At 40.2% G+C, this 15393-nt stretch overlaps 1 protein-coding gene across 1 annotated transcript in view; it reads left to right on the top strand.

The window, feature by feature from the left end:
* The first annotated feature begins 3109 nt into the window (after nucleotides 1–3109).
* rims4 (regulating synaptic membrane exocytosis 4) overlaps nucleotides 3110–15393 on the top strand; it is a 41067-nt gene continuing 28783 nt past the window's right edge. Inside the window, exon 1 of the mRNA XM_017429216.3 lies at nucleotides 3110–4334. Coding sequence (XP_017284705.1) covers nucleotides 4238–4334 — 97 coding nt within the window. The 5' untranslated portion in view covers nucleotides 3110–4237. The remainder of the gene's footprint in view (nucleotides 4335–15393) is intronic.

The following is a 15393-nucleotide window of genomic DNA, read 5'->3' as shown; positions in this document are numbered from 1 at the left end:
ACAGGAAGTGGGTAAAGAAAATATATGTATGTATGTATTTATGGATTGAAATCTGTTGACCGTAAAGGTCATTAGAGTCTAGTAAATCCAGATTAATCAGAACAGGGAAAGTTTTATTCCAATCTCTTCTTGTCCAGTTTTGGTGAGTCCACAGTCTGACCCCTGGCATCAAAAAGACATTTCCATCCACACAACTGTCTCTCGCAGGATATTTTCTCCTTTCCAAACCATTCTCTGTAAACCTTAGGGATGGTTTTATGTGAAAAGTCCCCTCAGACCAGCCTGTCTGGCTCAAAATCACTTAAATCCCATTTCTTCCTTGTTTTGATGCTTGGTTTGAACTGCAGCAAGTCGTTTTCACCTAAAAGCAATGAGATGCTGTCATGTGATTGGCTGATTAGCTGTTCATGTTAACAGGCAACTGAACAGGTGGTAATAAAGCAGGTGCTACCTGCAAAAATCATTTTCAAGTTTAAGGAAACAGATCATATAGGCTGAGACAAAAATACATTGGTAATGTGGTTTAAAGTTGTTTCCTGTTTGTGTCAAATCAAACTAAAATGGATTAGAGTTATTTAGTAACTAAAACCTTGGGCTGAATCGTTGTGCTGACTCTCAGCTCTGGAATCTTTCTGAATTTAATACTTCTATCAATCATGGATGCTCAATGAATGGCTGAAAGGCAAAATACTTAAAAAAACAGCTGATTACAAGTAATGAAGACCAAGAAATGAACCATTCCTGGGCAGAAGAATCATCTAATAATCCATTGTTGCATCAACTTCAGACCCAGAGGGGAGCTGAGGACTATAATAGGTGGTATCAGGTTATCAGGCGTCATTGTAGCATCAACAATTACTCTAACATCTCGAGTTTTTGGCCAGTGGGAAAGCTACCAGTGAAAACTTCTGTATACTTTATGAAGAGAGACCCCAGCAGACATTCACATCAGGAACTTTGTTGCCGTGAGGAGCCGCCTCTAACCACCGAGCAACCTGAGAAGCAGCTGATTATAAAGTCTACCTGCAAGCTTCTGAGGAGAATTGACTTTCAATAAAGATCTAACTCTTCAGAGGCTGTTTTATTTTAGTTCTTCAGTGTTTGCTGGAGCTGCTGACATCAGAGTTGCCACTCGTGACATTTTCATAAATGCGCTGTGATATATTAGTAACTCGCTGTTCTCTGACCAGTCATTTGTCTGACTGACGTTGTGGAATGAACTCTGATGGCTCACGCATAAACAACTTGATCATTTCTGCCAACTTTTGCCTGTGTGTATATATTTATGTTTAATATATTTCCTCTGTGTGTGTGTGTGTGTGTGTGTGCGCATTGTATCTGTTTCTGTGTGTGTGATTACATGTGAAAAAAGCATGAGTCACCACATTTCCCCTGTGTGCTTGTGTGAAGCTGCACATTAGTCTCCGTCAGAGCGGTATGTGTTTATTTGTGTCCGTGTTTGTGTGTGTGCACATGTCCCCTATGGCTGCTATCTATGGAAGCACAAAGATGAATGGAGCGCCGTGCAGCAATGTTGATTACACAGCCTCTTTCCTCCCTCCTTTGTCTCTCTTCTGCACAGAATGCAAAAAACAAAAACCAACAGATGCAAGGAGTGCACTGTATGAAGTAAAAGACAGAACAAAAGGGAGGAAAGAAGAGCTCCGGATGAGTCGAGACTTATAGCAAAAGGACAGAAATAGGATAATAAAACCACCTCCAGACTATTTTCTTTTTCTAGTTCTCATAAGATGAAAATCAGAGTATTTACAGAAACGAGCTACTCTTAAAAGTCAAGTCCTTTCAGGCACATTATGTATAATTTGACTGATTGCGATTGTAGCCAGCTTATACAACTTCTACAGCCCCGTGGATAAAGTGTCCATCAGGGAGACTTTGACGCCATCCAGGACTGAATGTCTTCACCTTTGTTTTTACATCTTCTCCATCCTGAAGTTTCTTTATGAACCCCAAACTGACAGCAACTTGCATGTGGAGAAACTTAACTGTGTGTCATATATTGATGAAAAAGAGAAGTAGGAACCAGGCAGAACGTGCAGCTCGTTCACAACGGATAAGCCTGACGGTTGTTTTATCATTTATTCAGTGTGAGAGGAGAGTTTTACTAAATAACTGAAAACATTTTAAATCTAGTGACTGAACCTAAATCAGGAAAACAAACCAACATGTAGCCATCTCCTTCACCCACTGGTGCCTGTCTCCGGCGGTCATTGGTCGAAAGGCGGGGGACACCCTGGACAGGTCGCCAGTCCATCGTAGGGTCCCGTAGAGACCAGTCACACACTCACACACACATCTAGTAACAATTTAGAGTTACCAGTGAACCTAACATGCATGTTTTTAATCTGTGGGAGTAAACCTCAGGGGCGAACATGTAAACTCCACACAAACAGGACACAGCTGGTTTGTAAGGCTACAGATCTAACATAAAGACATCATATGGATTATTTTTTATGCTGTGAATAAGACAACCTTTATGTCTTCATAAACACATCTAGTTTGAAGATCTGTGAAACGGGCTGACTCTTTGCTGGTTTGAAAAAGATCCTTTTAGCCATAAAACAGCACTTATTGTGGCTCAGCTCGGCGGTCCCCTTTGTGCTTTTGGATCCCAGCCCTGTTTTATGTTCTTGACCCCATCTGTGGGTCTTCATATGTCTGCTGGTTGGATGATTTTCTCAACACCAAGCCCAAAGTGTCTGCTTTGTAACATGTCAGAGGGAAAACAGAGACAATTTCAGTGTTTATTTTGTGATTTTTCTTTGTTTGAAACCTTGAGATGGATTTGAGGTCACTGGAATAACATCCTCTATGTTGTATTGTGCATTTATGATCATCTTTCCTTAAAAGAGATCACTGGTTGGTGTTATAAGGACACAGACAGAAGGAGAGACACCATAAACTTGCACTGCCCTTCATCGCCTTGACTGTCTCCTAGCCACACCCATATTCTCTCATCCACATTTTGATTGGTCCAGCTGCCACCAACAGTCTGCTGCCTCTACCCTCTACTCACCCTCCTCCCTTTCTCTCTTCTCCATCCCCCCCCCCCATTCTCTGTCTATGCCACTCACCAGTGAATGAGCGTGCTGAGGCTTGAGCTGTGCAACAGCGCTTCCTCTTTCTCTCTCTCTCGTTCTCTCTCTCTCCCACCATCTCTGCCTCATTCTGTCCTTTCCTGCCTTTGGAGCAGACAGAGGAGCATCGGCACGGCAACAAGGGCAGCACAGGAGCGGCGGAGGGGAGAGGAAGTCGACAAACCTTCCCGAGAGCGGCACAAGCTTTTGAACATTTCCAACAACAGCAGGCAAATCTGAGGTGAAACAGTTCAAGGCGGGAAGAGAAGCAACAGATTGCCCTTTGCTTGCAACTGTTGCTGGGACTGATGTTACTCCACCTGATCCGATACGAAGCTGGTATCTGCAGGTTTTGAAAGACATTTTTTTCTGCATTAAAGAGAAGCTTTTGCTGTGTCCAAAGCAGGAGGTACTAATGATGCCAAGCGACAGGAAAACAAAGTCTTTGATTCAGACAGGAAGATCACACGATTCATGTTGGGTGTGAACATCACCTTCGGCACCATCACCCTCCTCTCCCGGATCTTGAAGCTTTTGGATGCACAGAGGGAGGATGCTACATTGACATGCAGAGTTCACAGAGTTTTGCTGTGAATAAAAAGAGCGAGCTCAAGTTCAATTAGTGTAATGACGCAGGTAAGATCCACCAACAGTTATCAATAACAGCTCGGACGTCTGAGGACCTCATGGGGTTGAGAAGGAAGATGTGCACACGGATCTGATCAACCCAAGAACAAAAAAGAGATGAAGGAATCAGAGAACTATAACCCTGCCAAAGAAGGTCAACGGTAGAAACTACACCAAAGAAAGTGAACAAGCATATCTTCTATCTTAATCTTTCTTTCTTCTAGGATGTTTTTGCAAAAGTGGAACTTGCATCTTGTCTGATATTCCACAAAAAAAGAAACATTAAAATCTTTCTTTGTGCTGCAAAGTGCCGCAACTGTGTTGGTGCACCGATTGCAGTTGGTATTGGCGTCGTGGCACTTCTGTTTTGACTCTTCTTTCCGGGGTGAAGTGGATCTGCCGTGGGGGGCAGCTGACAGATATCCAAGACGCCGCGAGCCGTACTACGCGTGAAGAATGCCCAGCCGCGCCTGGCCAAGCCGGCCGACCCGGGCCCGACGGCGGGGCTCTACATGGAGAGATCGCAGAGCCGCATCAGCCTGTCGGCGTCCTTCGAGGCCCTCGCCATCTACTTTCCCTGTATGAACTCCTTCGACGAGGATGATGGTGGTGAGTAGGAATCAGCACCACACACAACTATTACATGACTGATGGATCCATTCAGAGAGTGGACCTGAAGGCACATCTGTTTTCACTTGTCTACAAAATCTGTATTTCTACAAGTCCACAACTGATAACTTTATTCCAACATTTACATTTTAGGAAAACAAACTAACAAAGGAAAAAACAACCTGTATGTGGTGTGGTTTGTAATTCTTTCTCCTAATAGTTTTTCTGTTTCCAAAGTAGTCTTTTCTGTATTTAATCTACTGCGAGCTGACATTATTTAGTGCATTAATAGTTTAGAACTTCACAAACAAATAAACTCATTGGTTTTGATCCTAAATGGGTCTTTTATCAACAGAAAATGAAAAACATGTTTTTGTCTCATGCTTTTTCTTGAGTGCAATTTGATCAGTTGATGACTTGAGGCGCCATCTTGGACTTTTTAAAAAAAAAAAAGGTAATAAGTTAAGAAAAAAAAAACATATTTTCAAGAATAATGATAAGCTTTGATGAACGCCAATCAGGTTTGTGTCCTTATTAAATTAATCCTTGCTTTAAGAGACAATGATATGTTTATGGATTCATAAATAATACAAAGTATGTAAAAGGTCAGGGTTAGAAAATGTTAAGTGAAAACAAATCTAACAAAATCATTTTATATTTAACGTAATTTTACCCACTCCTTTAATGATTACTCTGATTTACTTGGCGCATCTCATTTCAAACATTAAAAACAACGTTTACAGATAAAAATGGGTCATTGTACCTCAGTAATATGAAGTGAAATGGTTTCCTGATAAATTGTGCATGAGTTCAGGGCAGAGGGCCTGTAAACAGCAACAATTTTATGTCTGATTCTCTGATGAGATTGTTGAGAGAATCAAGTTTGTCCTCAGATTGGATGCATCTGATGATGTAATGCATTTTGATCCCAACTGGTATTATTGCTACATTATATTATTCCTGATTTCCTGTCACACTAATCTTGTCTGGAAAAAAAAGAAAACTGCAACAGCAGATTAATTTTCCAATGCAGACTGACGTAAAGGATGAAAGTATTCTTCGTGTGCGTACAGTGCATTTTAGAGCGAAACTTGAAGCGTTGACACACGTGCAAATCACAGATAATCAGAAAACACATAAAATCAAGGTCAGTATTGTTATGTTTACGATAGGAGACCAACTGGAAAGTCACCAAATTAAAAGTACCATTGGACAGCTACGGTCAAATGGTTATATGTGCACGTATCATTATAACTAACTGCATCCCTCCACGGGATCAGGCTGTGCTTTATTTCAAAGTCAACATCACTGGAGTTAGGATATATTTTAAATCATGCATGTTGAGATGCTCTTACCCAAAAAGCATGGGTACATTGTGACCAAAGCTGCAAAGGTATGATTTGGTGAAAGTACGAATTGACTTGGAGCCATAAGACATAAAAACAAGCAGAGGGCTGAGTCAGTGTGAAGATTTGATGCAATTTATTGGCTTCCTTACAAGAAATCAATAAATTAATACACTAAAACAGTTACCATTGAATTAGATTGTAAAATTGGATACTATCTTTTGTTGTATTTTAGATATACTTAGTTTTCCAGTTTTCAATCATTGTTTCTGTCAATTATTCCAAGTCAGCTCATCACTCACCTGTCCCTCGTTTGCTAATCAGCCCAGCTGCATTCATTTAGTAATCACCCCTCTTTGCATACACACACATGGTGTGTGTGTGTGTATACTTCTGTGTTCACACTTTGGCTCCTCACCACTACATCCATTCTGACAAGAAAAGTGAGATTAAAACCACTTAACTAAAGAGAACGACAGAACCTAATAATCACGCTGACTTTTTTGGGGGGGAAAATACAGATTTTAAGGTTTAAAAGCATGGCTTCAGAGTACACTGGCACATGGAGTAGGTTCAGAAGCATTTGTGTTTGCAGATTTTGTAGCTGGGCCATGTGTCAAAATCTAACATGGTTAAAATGAACCAGAAGCCTTCTAAGAAATGTTGTCCAGGCTTTCAACACATTACACAGAGACACTTAAGTACACAATTCCTAACCTTATTATAGATAATTTATGTTATTTATGGTAAAAAGCATCAACACAAATTCAGACAAACACTGGATGTTCATGGATGTATGTTTCAGAGCTCAGTGAGTTTGGACTAAGATTGAATTTATTTAGCCCACTTTCAAAATAAAGATGTTAAAAACTGTTTTAATTTAGCCCATATGACCCGTTAGCCCCCCTGATTTGATCCAGTTCTGTATCATGTAAGAGAAATCATGTAGATATCTGTAAATAAAACAGCTCTTCACCTGTGAACTTTGACCCCAGTCACAGGTTTGGACATCTGACAAGTTAATGCAATAAAGTTGGTTTTATTAAAATACTTAAAAGACACTAAAGTCTAATTTTGGAAGCCTTAAGATTTCCAAATCTGTACAGAGTGAATGAGGAGAGCGTCTCAGGGATGCAAAAATCAGGAAAAACTTTATTTGTCAAGCAGTGGCGACGTCGTGAGGTTTTCTGACTCAGTCCAGCTACAATCTAACGGGCCGTGGAGAACGTAGTGGGCCTTCGGTTTTAAAACATGTCATAGCTTGACTTTGAAGGAGGTCTCTTACCACACTTATCAGAAAACAAATCTTATTTTTCCTGCTCAGCCGGCGAACTGAAACAATCTGAAGAGCCGTGAAGGCAGAACAGAAACCTCCAGCTGAACTACATGATGTACGTCAAATTGCAGAGAATATTACTAAATAAGGTTTTAATTTCTTTCTATTCTGTGGCCTGATTTCTTCAGGAAAAGAGCGGAAAGCAGAGCTACTGAGAGGAACGGATGTGCTTTTATTTTCTCCTTTAGACACAAGGTGCTAAAATAATCCTTTGACAAAGAGAGGCTACAGGCAGTTTGCCAGTGTTCTCTTTCTATAATTAGCATTGTTAGTTTCTGAAGTGACAAGGAGTTGGTGCTATAAAAAAAACCTTCAGGTAATTATCACCTGAATTTGCTGCTTCTCTTATTGCTTTTTAAGCACCACTTCTGAGCTCAGACAGACGACAGACATCAGCTGAGTGACTGGTGATATTCTGCCTTTGGAGAATATTGTGACCTTCATTATAACTCCTGTGTTAACACACACACACACACACACACACACACACACACACATCGAGACCATCTCCAGCTTCAGTTTTCATGAGGTAGAAGGCAGCAAAACTACGACAAAAAGCAGGTAAAAATTTTTGCTGGTGATCATATTTGTCTCATGGCGACAACAATTAACGTTTCTTTTGATATCAGATAATAGGGAATAAAATATGCATAACCTGTGAGCGTCCCCAGCTCACCTCAGGAAGTCGGAGACGGAGTCGGGGACGCCCAGCTGGCCTTAAAACTGAGCTGGAACTGCTAAAATGGTGCTTTACTACAGTTTATAATGTTAACACAAACGTATAAATGATGAAAGTGTTTTTTGAAGACCTTTACAATCTGCCAGCTGTGTTATTTGCTCACAAACATTCAGTAAAGTTTAAGAAACATCTATAACTTCTGTTGGAATGTGAGGACGACAAAGGTAGGTTCAAGACTTTTGGTTTTTGAGTTTTTTCCACATTTGAATGCAGATATTTCTGTATCTGGACACACAGATCTCACAGATTAGTAGCAGCATATGTGACTGTAAGTCATTCAAACACACGGATGTGACGGCAGAGTATGAGGTAATCCGAGCAGAGCGGCAGGCTGTGGTTTGTGGCTTTCAGACTAATTAAATGCTAATATGGCTGCTGATTGTGGCTGACTGCAGCTAAATAGAGGCCTGATTGGAGGTTAATTCTCTCTCTCTCCTCCTCTCTGCCTCCGTGTCTCTCTGTCAGGCGTTCATTTGGCCTCTGCAGTTTGAAAATCCTGTTTGCAGGTTAATTCTGTCTTTCCTCCTCAAATTGTCTTTTAATTGCTTCAGCGCTTGTTTTCTGGGACTCTGTTTACACCTGATGTTAATGTTCATCCGGTGAAATGATTGAAAAGATCCAGTTAGAAATGCGGGTTTTTGATTTCATCAGAGATGCGTTTAGATGCAGGACCCCAGAATGAGCTCAGAGTAGTTTGAGCAGCTCATGGTTACATTATTTTAACTTTTGGGTGCACAAACGAGTATTTGACTACAAATAAAATATCACCAAATGGTTTGTGAGCAGCATTTTGAACCATCATCCTGTCATCACTGTCATAAGTGTTCTGGAAACAGAAATATAAGAAGCTGAGGAGTTTGTATCTTTAGTTATTTTCAGGTGAACCATCAGCTGATCAGAAGAACTAAAACCACTTTATAATCATTGAAGGACTTGTGGGAGAAAAATAATGTTTTATTGGAAAAGTTAACACTTTTTGGATGGAAGTTGGAGCCAGAGATGCTTTGGAGGCTGACAGTATTGCATAAAAAATGGTTATTAAGTGGTGCAGTTTGAAAGACTTTACTCCAGTAGTTTTTCAGATATATTGTTATGCAATTCTGAAAGGCAGGTATGCACTCAATGTAAACAAAGCTGGTTTACCTGCATATTTTACTTAACTCAAACACGTCTAAATCATCGGACGTCTCCATCGTCGGCCTGTTTTCTGTCACTTTAGTTGTTTCTGTAGGTGAACAAACACATGTGGTAGAGTTGGCAGCTTTTTAGTTTAATAAAAATGATTTCTGCTCCATTTAGGCACATATTCAGCTAACTTATACATTTAAAGTGTTATAAACGGTCAGTTACATCATTACTGAATAAAAGTACTCAATCTTGCAAAATAGCAATGTATGAACAGTGTTTTTAACTGCTTTATAAAAACTGTTCATGCTTTATAAAGTGTTCAAATTCACAAATATGTTGCAAAAATATATAATAATAAATAGTCTTCATATCAAGCATTAAGGAAAAAGTCACCTCTAATCATAAAGTGAATTTCAGACGAATGCCTGATTAGAAAAATAAAACTGAAATAGCCCAAAGTGCTGTGTACATTTCTGTCACACTCTGCCTTCTGTATGTGTTATCTAGCAGCTCAGGTGTCAGATTTGTATGTGACAGACTGACTGCTGAGATGAATCACCTGCGTTACATCGTAGATGTTAGAGATGACAAACTGAACGATCACTCGGCTCATCATCGATCCGTTCAGTCGTCCCCCGACTCAACAGCTGCTCATCCACAGAACAATCACAGAAAAAGGCCTGAGCACCCATTCTGCTTTTTGTTGCACGTCTGTTTGTGATTTTTCACACTTTCCTGTCGAGTGTACACTTGTTGCAGCAGCTGCAGTTTTACATGAAAATGGAGCGACGACGCAGCGAGAAATGCTCTCATTCAGCCCGGAGAGGCACGCGTCTTCAGCCCAAGTCCTGATTTAAAAACACCCTTGTTTTTTTCTGCACTGTCTGATAGCTAAACCCTGGTGTAAAACAGCAGCTCTGCGTTTTTTAATAGCTTTGGGAATAAATATTTGTATCACTTATCAATCTGTAGACATTTAGAGTTATTGAAAATTAAAATAGCTATTAATTATTTTTGCAAAACTGCTTATTGAACTATTTGATAAAGGAAGGTTTTCTGTTAATGCTGTTAATAGCAAAAAACAAGTAAAACATGGCTGCAGAAAGATCCAGAAATAAAGTCCGAGTTCAGCAGAAATAATATTTCTGGGATTGTGATGTCACAGAAAAAACTGTGTTGTTTCCCTCTCAACCAAAGAGAAACAATGCATTTGCAATGTGCATAAAATTTGCTTTCAGTTTCCACTTTTAGCTCAAAAAACTCTGCAAACTGTGTGTGGCTTTGTTAACCTGGCCTTTAATATACATCTGATTTATTAAGCTGGCATGTCTCAAACATCTTTGGATATTTGGATATAACTTTTCGTCTTTGGAGGCGGTGATGTCATGAAGAAATGTGGAAATGGCTCATCAGTCATCTCTTTCTTCCCCGTATCGTCTCATCCCTCTTTCCTTCCTTTCACTGTTTGTCAACGTGCTTCTGTTATTATTCCCGTTGAGTCACACAGAAGAAGAAGAAAGATGAAAGAAAAGCACAATCACTGATTTCCAAGACAGAAGAAGCTGTATAATGCCTTGAAGTTGTGTATTTGCAAGAAAGTATCTAAATGAAAATAATGTAGCAGGAGGATTTCTGTCCGCAGGACTGCTGTGAATGTGGCTAATGATGCATAGAGACATATAATGAGCCACAGATATACTGTATATGGAGCAGATGTCAAAGATATGAGTTACAGTACGGAGAAGAAAAATTGGGAGAGTGAGAATAAGAGAGACGTCTGCGGTGTGCCTCTGAGCCGAAGAGACGACCCAGAAAAGTCAGGAGTAAAAAATGAACTGCAGGGAAAGGAGGTCTATTCTACAGGGAGGAGGAAGAGGAGGATGATGGTGGCTGCAGGTGTTCGTTTGTTACACTGAACATATAACGGCAGCAGGGAAGGCGTCGTGGTTCAATGCAGGAACAGCAGCTGTGGATGTTTCTCACCATGAGGTCAAAAGCTGCACATCAGCGGCGCCACATGCTGCCGAGGAGTTCGACGAGGACGAGAGGAAACGCACGACGAAGGCTGGGATGCTGGGGAGGTTTCCTTCATGCTGTTTATTAGTTTGTACAAAGTGCTTAAAGTGAACCCAAAGCAAAGGTCTGTGATTATCTGCAGCAAACAGTGACAACATCTGGACTTTACAGAGTCTCTGCTTCACTGTGCGTCTGCACGGCGGGTGGTTCTACAAACTGCCTTTTATATTTTCTAATGCACTGAATTTGATCCTGAATAATTAAGTTACAGTACAGTTGGATTAAAATAAACTGTAAATCTTAGTTACGCCAAATTATATTTCATTCCTAAATGTAACTGTAGATGGTTTTTGATCCATTCAAAGCACATCACACATCATCTGTGACTAGAAAAGTGCCACTGATGGTCAAGATTCAACCGAGGAAAACATTTTCTAGTTTGGAAATGTAGAAAAAAGGTTTGTCATGGCAACTCTCTCAACCTACACCAATGGTGGCTCATTTTTTATTGTACCTAGAACTGTAAAATCTTAGATTTGTAATTTAATTTATGCAAATGTGCTTGTCTACTTCAGTTTTCCAGCGTAAGTAGATACCCCTTCGAGGAGTACAAAGAGAAATGTGCATCCATTCATCCAGTGGTCAAAATAAAAGTGGACGTGTGAATGATGCACATCTAACAGGCCCGTCTCTCCTGTCACGCTGCTTTGTTCCAGCCGGAGAGCAGGAAGTGAGGCTGACAGGAGCTTCAGATGGAGACGCAACCAAAGCAGCTCCAAGATGCCTCTTTAAAAGTCCAAAATGAATGAGAGTTTGAATTCATATTTAGGGCTCAGTTGGTTACCCGGCGGGTTTTGTTGGTAATGACAGGAAATCTCCTGGAGGCGGTTTGAACGTGTTGATCTGACAAGCTTTGACAGCCACATCGTATTTTCTCTGATGACAGGTTAAATCCTCTTTTCCTGCTCAGACAGCTTGAATATTACGTTGATATGTTGTTTGGGGGAGAAATGGGAATGATATGAATTTAAAAAAACTTGCTGTTCTTTTTATTAGCCCTTGTCACTGATCTTTGTCTTTTCCCTCTCTTGTCAACTTTTATGCTTTTACATTTGTCTTCTCTCCTTTTCAGTCTTTCACAGCTCATCACCTCTAATTTTCTGCCCTTTCTGTCACCTCCTCTCTGTTTATCTCTCCTTACGCTCCATTCCTTTCCACACCTCTCTCCGTCGCCCTCAGACCTGCTCTGCTCGCAGCTTAACGTCATAATTCTTATCCGAGCGAGCGTCCCGTTATGTTTCGGAACAGCAGTCTTACAAGTGTGGGCCCACTGATTGTGTATCACAGATTTGCACATTTAGAAATGCATTACAGGAAACAATGGGTCTTGATTTGCCAAAATGTTTGCTTTTCAAACTGCATAGATAGCAACATTGATATCTGCAATTTTTTTTGTGTGAACTCTCCTAATTTTAGGATCACCAGTACACATACCACATCTAATCAACCTTGGCAAACACAAAAATGGCTACAAATGAATCAGTTTTACAGATATTCAGCTAAACACATGCTCCGAGTGCTAACAGATCATGCCAAAGTTTTTTGTTTAAAGCTTTGAAATGCAAGGCAGTGAGCCATATGCACTCCAGTGGTTCCCAAACTTTTCAACTCCTGACAGACAAAATAATGGTGGAGATTTGGGACCCAACCATGGCTGGTTAAAGTGCACACAGTTCCCACAAATCTTGGCCAGAGGAGCGCAATGCGATATTTTCGCCATGTTGGTTTGTAAGCACTAGACAATGATGGCTTCAAAGCAAACTAAACCTAGGTATTTAGGATGGGAGGAGGGAAAGATACATGCAGAAGGTCGATACTTAGTTGTTTCCCTGCTTTGACACACCTGATTTGAATGAGTGAGTGATTAACAGGTTTCTGCAGACATTGAAGACCTGCTGAAGAGAAGAAACAATGAAAACCAGGATTGGGAACCACTGATGTAGACTATGTGTGCCTGCTGATAAAACTCCCATTATAGGTTGGTGTTAATGTTACAATACATAAGACCATGAAGAAAAACAAACTAAACAATGAAGAGGCTTGTTTTGAGGAAGACTTGTGACTGACTGGTATTCACATTTATCACTGAGTAACTAATAATGAATTTTATGGTGAAAAATAATTGCTCGGACCAGTAATTATGTCCACCTATTGGACTGGAGTGTCGTATTGTAGACCCAGGAGACAGACATAGTTGCTCCACCTGATGGTGGCATCCAGGTCTGAGCAAACGATGAGCATCAGACATGTGTGTTGGTTCAGGTTTGTCTCTGAATGAAGCAGCGAGAAGCGTCAGTGCAGAGGTGACCTTGGTCTGAATGCTGTCATTTTACCACATTCATAAAGCTGTTACTGTTTCGTATCCTCGCTCAGAAAAAAAAGACTTCATTGAGAAAAATTTTTTTAAAAATCTGAATTAGTTCCCTTTTTTACAGCAGACACTTGGACCTGTCATAGTAAAAAAAACAGAAGTGTTGCTGACAGAATTAACAACAGCTCTTGGTTTTTTTTCGTATTTATCAGTAAGAAAATTAACTATTTTCTTTCTTTTGCCAAAAATTTCCAGCAGCTGCAGGCTCAGGCCGTTAATCTGTTCGCTCTGCCACGTTGGCAAGCTTGGTGCAGTGGGACAAAGGTCTGCCAAATGTGTGTGTGGTGGGGGCTGGAGGGCTGCAAAGTTAGGAATCAAAAAACCAAACCAAAGATTGTTTTCTTGCACATTTATGTGACGATCACACCGCCTGCAATGTGTCGTTCCTTCTCCGTCCAAACTGTTCCAGTTTGTCTCTCCCTCCTGTTATTTCCAGCTCTCATTCTGTTTGTTTTAGCTTATTTTGCTTTTGTGAAAAATCAACCCTTGCTCCCATAACCTGCCTGTCGGTCCGTCAAACATCATCCACCTCAAACTGAAACCAAAGCTGTTAGGAAAGATGGTGTTTTATCAGCCATCAGGTGCTCGTCTCAGATTCATCACACCACCGACATGCAGAGGTTTTTCTGGAAGGAAACAAAGCTTTTAGACTTTACTCCTGGTTAATTCAACATGAACAGTGAATTACTGACACCGCTGGCCCTGGAGGGACAGGATTCATGGATTATTTATGAAATGGATCTAACTCGCTCAACTCTCAGTTTTAGAGCCGCCTGAAGAATACTTTCATCCACAAACAGGTTATCACAAATTCCTTGGATGCAATATTTGTGCTTTAAGCTGGGACATCATATGTAAAACTTCCCAACATCATCTTTTTTCCATGTCTTATTATTTTACTGGTTTATTCAGCATAAACAGTGACTCAATAATAAGCATTATATACATTTAAATGCACCAGAGTTAACCAAAATGGCTATATGTCATCTGTTGTCCTTGGACAGAAGTCATTTTGACGATCAGTCGAGATTAAAATTTACACTTTAAGAGGGAACAGCATGTTCCTCTTTTTATTGTTCATGTTCATTAGATTCATGATGAAAGTCTGGAAAGCACTGATGATTATCAGATGCACTAATCAAGTCTAATGAATATAGTTAATTAAATTTAATAGCATCATAATCAGCTGACATCACACTTTCTGACAAACTTGGATTGGAGGACCGACACTAAAATATTTAATGTAAAGATGCAAATTTCTACTAATTTCATGTTGTTGGATGTGGAAAAGTGCGTTTGCCCTTCCTGTATGGTTCTAAACTCCCTAATGACTCCTGTGTGCCGCTCCCTGAAGTGGTGAAGCTTAAAGCTGCTGTGGCTGAACTGATGGCTGAGCTGGAAAAGCAGAATTTAACGGCTGAACAGTACCTCCGCCGGTGGTTATTCAGCACGATGTCTGTTACTCACAGAGCATAGGAGCTTCTGGAAAGCATCCAGGAGCAGAAAATGTTGCTATCATTACGCCGCTTAAAGATACACACATTATTTTGTTATTGCTTTCAACTTTCAGCACATCGGAGGGTTTAAAATTCTCAAACATTTCTCACGTTAGTGTTTTTGGATCAGCCTCAACAGAACATTTTCTTAAACAATTCATCAGATTTGTGGCCGAGTAAAAACATGTTTTACCTCAAACTATGATGCTAAACTGGACAATAACCTGACATATATGTTATGGTCTTATATTACTGCCTAAAAGGAACATTTTACACAATCGCTGCTGCTTAGAAACATTTATTTCTTAAATGTTTCTGAAATCTGTTTCCTCGATGAAATCTTTACAGTTTATTGGTTCTGTCTCACAATATAAATCAAAAGCACTTATATTCTTTGGAGAACAGTTCCTCAGTTTGTTGAACTGACTCAGAAAATGCACAGTTAATCTTTAGAAATATGTCGTCTTTCTTTTTCTTTTTGCCTTCATTGATGCTGTCAGTTCATTATTTGATCTCTGCGCTCTTTTTCTCTCCTGTTCCCGTCACTCACACTCCTTCTGGTAATAA

The sequence above is a fragment of the Kryptolebias marmoratus genome, linkage group LG4 (genome assembly GCF_001649575.2).
Source record: "Kryptolebias marmoratus isolate JLee-2015 linkage group LG4, ASM164957v2, whole genome shotgun sequence".
NCBI classification, from domain to species: Eukaryota; Metazoa; Chordata; class Actinopteri; order Cyprinodontiformes; family Rivulidae; genus Kryptolebias; species Kryptolebias marmoratus.
This window is presented reverse-complemented; position numbering and strand designations above follow the sequence as displayed.